We start from the raw sequence: 8,771 nt of genomic DNA on the forward strand, positions 1-8,771 counted from the left end.
GGCCGGGCAGCCCCTTCCACGCGTTGTCGGGCCGGGCCGGGCTGCCCTTATATGTACTTGGCTGGAGCCGGCGGCTGCAGGCCCGCAGGCAGTTGGCTTCGGTCCCCCGCCGGGGAGAGGCCTCCGGCCCCGCGCCGGGCTGCCCAGCCTCGACGCGTCCCCTACGGCGGGCACCCCGCTGCCTGGGTCGGGGCACCCGCTCGTGGGCTTTCCAACTGCCTGGCACTCGGCATCATCTCGCCCTCAGGGATTCAGCCGTACTTGCTCTTTGTTTGGTTTGCACCTCGAAGACGGTCCCCGGCGTTGCCGTTGCTGTATCCTTCCTCTCTTTTGCTTTGTGTTGCGTCTGAGGGAGGCTGTCGTCGTGTCCTTGGTACCTCCCGAGTTGATTGTTTGTATCTTCCTTTGTGCTCTGTTTAAACATCTTTGCGCTCTTCCTCTGCTCCGCCCGGACTTGATGGAGTAGAAGCAGAGTGTTGTTCTTCGTTGTGGTGGTCTTCCCACAGGAAATAACCAGACTCGGTTATGATAGACAGTGTCCCTGAGAAATCTTAAAATCCTGGACCACGTCTGGTCCTGTCCATCGGTGGTAATGATTTACATAGTAGTATGGGAGGTGTGAACTTTTCGTCTTAGGTGAGGGGACCGGTATTAAAATAGGTATGTTTGGAATGTGTGCCGGATATCATTAGTTGCCGTTGGGAAGGTGGCAGAAGGCCCGGGAGGGAAAAAGGAGTCACATGAAATTTAACACGTGCAGTTGCACTCAACTTAGGCTTGAGTGGAAAGTGATTGGTAAGAAACGAAGGAAGATGGCCTGGGATGGGTTGAGGAAGATGCTTGTGTGAATTGTATCAATCTGTAGAGGTTCTGGCTGTCAGTAGGAGCTCATCATTTTAGTTACTGTACAGGTCAAAATAGCTGTGCCTGCTGAATAGGTTACTGAATTGTAAGAAATAAAAAGTGAATACGTGAAGAGGGATTGGAAGACAAACGTAACAGAAATGAGATAATATATTTAGAGAAGTGAAACCCTAGCTTAGTGTCTTCTTATAATGACCTTTTAGTATTGGTTGCTTAGTGGAAGTTTAATTAACATAGCAAAATCAGCCTAGTTACTAGTTAAAGTAAGTAGGTATGTTTGGTCTGTCCTTGCTCTTTAGGGACTGATGAATCCTGTATTACTGTTAGAACAAAAGCAAGTCCTCCAGATGAAAATGAAAGTTTAGGTTTAATTAAATGACAAAGTCCAGGTTTGAGTGATATGTGTTACTTATGAGCCTCCATTTCAAATGAAATGTAGATGAGAGAGAGATGACAGGAAGGGATAGGAAATATTTATGCATGTATCCAGTAATATAGTATATAAGACTTGCAAAGTACATTTACACAAGGCATATGGAAATATTCTCAAACGTCATCAACTTCTATGGAATGAAAACTTCAATTAAAGGGTTAGTAGTTCATTTAGAAAATATTACGCTAGTTTTGAATGCTCTATTTTGACACCTAGAGATAAGTCAGGATTTTCTTTTATTATTATTTCAGAGTGCATTGGGTATCTAAAAAACCCAAGGTTTGTACAGGATATCAAAACACTCAAAATTACATGTTTGCTCCTGAAAATCTTGGTATAAGCCTGTAACCTAATAGTAATGAATATAATCCTCTGGCCAGATAAACAGCGAAGAGCTGTGCAATAGTAAGTTCCCAAATGTGCACAAAGTAATTCTAGTGCTGTCACTAGTGTGACGTCTGCTGGATTTTGGAGCAGAGATCTCAAGTAGATTGTTGCTTCTGCTGGTAGGGGAGCCTTGGGAAGCCTTCTTTCCTACTTGTGGTCTCCCTTGTGTAAAACCTTTGGCTAAAGTGGCAAACGTGGGATGAAGGAGGACGTGGTCTGTTGCTGACTTCATCAACAGCAGCATTCCTTGATTTAAAAAGGACTCTGTTGGGGTGAGGTGAGACTTTTAATTTACTTTTAATGTGCTTCCTCCTGCTAATAAACCCTAATGAACCAGGGAGGTGTTTATGCTGATGGGTCCTGATGCACAAAGTTTAGCTGGTAAGCTCTGGGTAACCGAGTGGTTAGAAGTTGCAACTAAAGGGAGAAGTTATTGGAAAGAGGGAGGAGTGAAAGAGCAGCGCAAGTATGGGTGGTTTGGGACTGGTAAATAAATCCATCTTTGTAGTGCGTATTTCCAGTTCCCAAGTACATATATTAACACAGCTCTCCCAAGTTCTTCAGCTAAAGGTGACCTTCAGGAGAGCACTCTTCCATCTTCTATGCGTGGCCATCTCAGCAATGTTTCTCCATTGTCTGACTCTCAAGGGACAGACTGTAGCTCTGTATCCCGGAGAGAGCTGATTGATGGCTCTGAGTACAAGCCTACGTACATGTCCAGCTGTGCTTTGCATGTGGCGTGAGGTCGTTGCATGAAATCATGGGGAACTACCCTACCACTGTTAACCCCTGTCTCTTGGCAGCTGCTTTTAATGCTCTTTAAAATAGAAAATAAATAAAATTTCAACATATGTTTTTTTTTTAGTGAGTATGCAAGCATGTGTTCTCTCATTTGAAAAAAAAATCTAATTGGTTATAGCACCTATCATAAGAATATACATTCCTTGAGGAATTATGGGAATTCCTGGTGGGATGGTTGAAAAACATGTGTATTCCCGTAGTTCTTTATGCCTTTTATCCCTCAGTGCCCTTTGAAAATAGTCTAGAAGGTATAAGATCATGCAGCAGATTACTTGGATAAGGTCTGATCAGAAAACTGGAGTGAAAGGTACAGGGACCGCTGACAACAAACAACAGGTGGAGGGAAACAGAGGCTGTGAAACAGTATGTGTATAACCGATAGGTCTGTGTTACAGAAATTCACACTGTTTTTTTCCCTTTTGCTATTCTTTGTCTCCCAGTGCTAGGTTTAACTTTTCTAGCATATGTCCATAAATATTTTTAATTGGCAATGTTACTCCTCTTTCATGGAAGCTGTGTTTAAGGAAACAGAATATGATTGTCAAATGCTTATTCCTGTTGAATGCTTTATTGGGAAACTTGGGGAAATTAATGGGTGGAGGCAGTACAGTAAAGATTATTTTCATGCCTATTACTGGATTTATTTCTTTCATGTGAGGGATAAGAGTAGTATTCAAAATAATAATTTTCCTGTGTTTCGATTTTCTGCATGTAACTACTTACAGCTTTCTTTATACATTTTATGTAGGCTGTGGTAGGTAACGTTTCAGTGCATTCAAACACTTGCAGTTGGGGTTAGTTTGGGTGAACTGAGCTTCCCATCTCTGCTGAAGCTGGGGGAGGAGAGGGACAGGAATCAAAAGCTTCGAGCTAGAGTAGCTCTTTTGTTTTCACTGAGTTGGTATTAAATAAGGAAAGGGGGTTTTATGTTTTTCCCTTCATATTATTTTGTATCATGTCATTAAATTGGGGAATGGTTTTCCTGAATTAAGAAAATATGTCAGTAACATAGTCTCTTAAATGATTTGGGGCAGATCTGTATAAGAAAAGACTGAGAGATTCAACAGACAGCTGAATGCGACTTCCTTTAGTAAAATTAATAAAAATGAGAATGGCATAGTTTGCCTTTTCTTAGTCTGGTGTAAGAATAGGGTGGTTGGGTTTTTTTTCCCTATACTATATGTAATTTAATCTTTTGAAGGTATTACTATTATTTGTGAAGGCATTACCATTTATTTGTGTTGTGACATCGCCCATCTAGCTAAGTTTTAAGGTATTCTTTTGCTCTGTACTTTACAGACACATAAAAGTTAGTTAATTATGCCACTGAGATCTTGTATGTTTATGGTGGAAGAAACAAACAAGGCAGGAGGACTGGATGATAACACTGGCCAGAGTCGAAGAGGAATGTGAGAGTTGTGGTTTATCTTACCTCGCCGGTGCCATATGAGAATGATCAGGAGATACCGCAGCAGGGGGAGTTTTAAGGAAGAATCATACAGTGCCATATGATCATTATCATACAAATAATTATAACTTTGACACGCACATACACACGCCTTTGCTGACCAGTGAGGGAAGGGCGATGTCTCAGATGTCAGCTAAAGTGGGTGTGGTTAAGGCTGACTTTCTGATAGGGGAGGCTACTAGATAGCTGCATTTTAAAGAGGAAAAAAAATTGAACAGGGCAAGAGATAAGAGGATGGAGTGGAATGGTCAGGTTGGGGTAATAATAATTATACCATGTTTAATTTCTTTTTGTTTTGTGTTGTTTTTTTTCTTCTGGATTTGCTTTTGTACAATAAGAACACATGGTTTTGATTTGGACAGAGGGGGCGTGGGAGAAAGTATCTGACAAGAATTCTTTCGTTCAGTGCCTTAAGCAGAAGAATGGCCTAGTTTCCAAGCCTTATGGGTTCAAGAGTACAGCTGTATCTTTCTTATCCACAGGAGATGGGCTTTAGCAAAGTGGAGAATGCCTGTGTGTTTTCCTTGTAAGATTATTTTCCTTGATCATAAGTATACCATTAGGTCGTATGTTTGTTTGAATGGTGAGAACAGGGTATGTTCTCCTAATCTTATTTTTAAGGTTTGTGTTTTCTCTAAGCAGCCTTGTTTTGTTTCAGGTCTTGAGCTTCTATATTGTGGGGAAAAGCACATGTTTAGCTAGAGCATTATGCACAGAGACAGCAAGGTTCATTTTGTTATGAAGTATGTTATCCATTTTAAAGTTAACCTTCCGTGTCAGTCGGAGTCATGAAACAGGTGATATAGATGTTTAATTTCGTTTTCTGTCAAAGAGAAATATTTTGGAACAAACAAATGAAGATATAGCTTCAGTGTTCTTTCTAGGCATCATAAAAGAGTATATAGTGTTAAAAGTTCAAAAAGAGTTAATCCAGTTTGATTGTACTACTTGTTTAATTTCATACTTCATAGGGTTTTTGAGGTTCACAGGTAAACATAAAGTTAGATTGTTTGTGGTTGGTGTTCTGTAAACTGTACTTACATGGTCAGTGGAGTTAAACACTGAACTAGAACAAGGAGATTATGTTCCGTGGAGCCTTGTTACTGGTGGAGTCTCTACCGTCATATTATTCTCATCACATGGACTTACCATTTATAGTAATAGAGCTTTTTACATTTTTAACTCTGCATTTAAAATGTTTTAAACATCAGTGAAGGCAGGATTTCCCCCCCGTGGCATATTTGGTAATTAATGTTTCTGCTATAAATATGGTAAGTTGCTACCATCACAATTGCTGTTTAGCAGAGGGAGCTCCTGTTAACTTCTAATTTATATCAATAGTTTAAACACAGAATAAGTAGTAATTTAATTTTTCTTTTTCATGCAGATACAGTGATTTCTGTAAAATTATATTCTTGATCAGTGATTTTTATTTGCACTTACAGAGGGTTTTTTCTTGTTCTTAGAATTTTTAGTATAGACCCAGCCTTAATATCTTACTGATGTTTGAAAGAGAACTTTAAACACTGTTTTCTAGTAGAGCAGACTTGTTGAGAAACTATACTGTAAAAAGGAGGGATGATTTTTGCTATTAACGTGAAGCTAGAAATCTATGGCACAACTAAAGCCCTAAAACAGATTTCTTACAAATTGTCCTACCAACAACTTGAGAGTTTGATTGAACTTTTCAAATGTTGTGATATCAGAGAGAAAGCATTTTATCACCTCTGTCTGAAACTACTAAAAGATACTATCTAATCTTTTTTTTTAAAAAAAAAAAAGTTCTGTGCTGCCCTCCAGGTTAAATATACTACTTGTAAGTTGCTGCAGACAGTGACATGTTTCAAACTTAGTTTATTGGCGGTGTGGTCATGACAACACTGGAAACACAATGCTTGCTTTTTGTGGTGGGTTTTATTTGTTTTAATCTTTCTGGAATTTCGGAATTACCCCCAAATTTTTTTTAATGACTTAACAGCTTTTTTCTGGGTCTTCGTTCTTGACTGTTTACTCCCCTCTAGGAATGGTAAATTAAGAAGAAATGTTCCTCACAGTTGAATGTTTGTGAAAACAACTATGAAAGCAGAAAAGTTTCACTGAAACATTCACATTGTCTGGTGTAATGAACATAATGCAACTGAATTTTAGTTTTAATAATAAGCTCTTTCTCCACATCAACTACCAAGCCTGTTTAATTGTTAATATTTTTCTACTTTTTTCATATTCTGAATTAACTTTTTTTCAGTGTGTTATATCTGCTTGGTGCTAAACTGAGCTTTAAATTGTTCTAGATGTATCTCATCTAAAAAAGAATTTTTTTTTTTCTGTGAATAACTTAGTAAAACCAAAGGATTGCCAAGATCTCAAGGTCAGTTTAAAACTTCATATCTGTAGGTGATGATGCAGCTAGGATGGTTTCAGTGAGCATCCTAGTGAATCTAAGGTTAAAAATTCCAAGAGGATAAGATAGTTCTTGTTCTTAAAGCAGATATCCCTGTGTTTGTTTCATCATATTTTTTTCTAAGTAGTGACCAAACACACTATAGCTATCATGGCAAAATAGTTTAAGGCAGAAACATTGGAAAGTACTTTCTGTGCTTATCATAATCCTCCTTCTTTTTGAACTCAGATGGCAGTTGAAAAAAATGTTTAGTTGTTTGGGTTTTGTTTTTTTTCTTTTTCAGATGATCATTTTGTCAGGGATTTCTTTATGTATGGTTTTAAAAAACCCACCATCTTACCCTGAAAGACATATGTTCACAGTTGTAGTAAGGCGTCTGCACAGTTAAATGCATCTGGGCTACAATTAACTTTTAAAGCAATGAACTGGACATGCTTAGGGAGCAGTGCCATGGTTTAGCCTGTAATGATCAATAGAGTGTATTTATGTAAAACCCTAAACCGCAGGTTTTCTGTGCATCTTTGTAGAATGGCAGATCATTATGTTATTCTAAAATTCTCCATCAGAACAGCTGATCGACAGTCACTTTACATCGCTTAAATCATGGAAAGCCGGCTCTCTATACTGAAATGAATGCACCGTCTGTGTTTTCAAGTCCTTTTATATGTTGGTTTTTGTATATGGATTCAGGAAAAAGTAATTTTCCTTCTTTTATCTTGCTGTTCCTTTGCTTGTGGGACACCTTAGGTTTGTAGACTGTGGGTGTCACAATGACAAGTGGTCTGCACTCCACTTGTTTGATTGTCATTGACATGGCTTATGATCAAGATGACTTTTGTAAAGACTTCTACTGAGCTGTTCAAGATTTAAGTGCTCAGTACCAATGACTCCTGGCCATTTGTGTGTGAACTTTGTCAAGTTTGCAACATTTTATAAAATGTAAGACATGTTACAGAAACCTACATTCACAATACAGTAATACAATGTGTTTTGGGAAAAAAAAAAAAAAAAGGTTACTTTTCTTCATAGTTATGTTATTCAGAAGACTGGCAATATATCAGAAAGAGGACTCTTGGTTACAGTAAGCTTTAGCCAATTTCATTGTTTTAACTTCCAAACTGTATACCCAATCTAAAGAAGCACTTGCAGGGGAAAATAAAAAAAGCAGTAAAACATTCTTTAAATTGCTCAGTCATTTTGAATGTCCAGCAAGTATAGCACCTTGATATGTTTTTTCACAGTGTTAATGATTTCTCAAGTAAGGATTGCTAAACATAGTTGAGTTATACCGAGGAGAGAATGAAACATATTCACGACTTCAGATCGGTGTCTGCCTTGTTCACTGTGACCCTAGTGGTGTGTTGGCAGTGAGTAGAATAATAATACTGTTTTATGTTTGAACATGTGGCCTGTAGAATTCACAAAAGTAGAAAAATGTTAATCAGAGCAGACAATGATATCCAAATTTAGATATATTTTAATTGATCCAATGTAAGGAGTTTTGTCTAGTTGTGTTGCAGAACTGTATTTTAAACATACGTAGTTGTGATACAGATAGCTTGAATAATGAGACAGAACTTTATTTCACCTCTAATGAAAGAACTTGTGTAGTACATCGATGTTCGCATAGCTGAACATACAGAGTTACTGGATAGCCCATGGCAGTCTTTTGCAAGAACAGATAATGATAGTATTACTGGTGACAAAGTCTTAATTGTTTTTGTATTATAAAGTAATAGTAGTGCATGATAACTTTTAAAATCTCAAGCAGAGACAAAATTAAGCAAGGTTGTTAGAGAGAAGTGATATCTTGCATTAGGCAGATGTGGTTGGAGACTAGATTAGATTTGGATAGATTAGGCTCTAGCAGGGCTTGCTGTAAAGACTCCTGCCCAAGGCTAACCTTGTGGCAAAACCTGTAGTGTCTCTGTAGGAGGATCCACGCCTTATTCATGATGCAGTAAAACACGCACCTTCTTGTAAGTGGAGGCACAGACTTAGTCACTGCGATAGAGTGCTATTTTCAGCTCTCTTGTAAGCTTTCCTCCCAGCTTCCTCCTTTCCCCACTGTTGGCTCTTATCTTTTCCATCTTAATCCAATACTTAGGAGAAACTAAAAGAAAAATCATGTAAAACATCTTTTACTTGTTTCCAAGCAGCCTTCTTTTTCAGAGGGAAAAAGGCCATTTATTTGTAATCTTAATGTTAAAGGTTATCACATAGACCATTTTTCTTATTTACTCCCTCAAATATTTGACCAATTTGATTTTAAACCTGGTGGCAGTCTATAACCTGCCATCACAGCAGCTTTGTCCTTACATATTTCCCAATATCCATCTTTCTGAGATTCCGTTTACCCATGTTCATTAAGTTGCTGGCCATATAATACCTGTAATTTCCTATCTCATCACATTCTT

At 38.3% G+C, this 8,771-nt stretch overlaps 1 protein-coding gene across 1 annotated transcript in view; it reads right to left on the reverse strand.

Moving 5' to 3' along the window:
- The window catches only part of RAB3GAP2 (RAB3 GTPase activating non-catalytic protein subunit 2), a 110,096-nt gene extending 109,672 nt beyond the window's left edge, over nucleotides 1–424 (reverse strand). The window contains exon 1 of the mRNA XM_026844636.1: nucleotides 262–424. Coding sequence (XP_026700437.1) covers nucleotides 262–424 — 163 coding nt within the window. The remainder of the gene's footprint in view (nucleotides 1–261) is intronic.
- Between the last annotated feature and the right edge of the window lie 8,347 nt (nucleotides 425–8,771).

The sequence above is a fragment of the Athene cunicularia genome, assembly GCF_003259725.1.
Source record: "Athene cunicularia isolate RWA chromosome 3 unlocalized genomic scaffold, athCun1 chr3_part1, whole genome shotgun sequence".
NCBI lineage: Eukaryota > Metazoa > Chordata > Aves > Strigiformes > Strigidae > Athene > Athene cunicularia.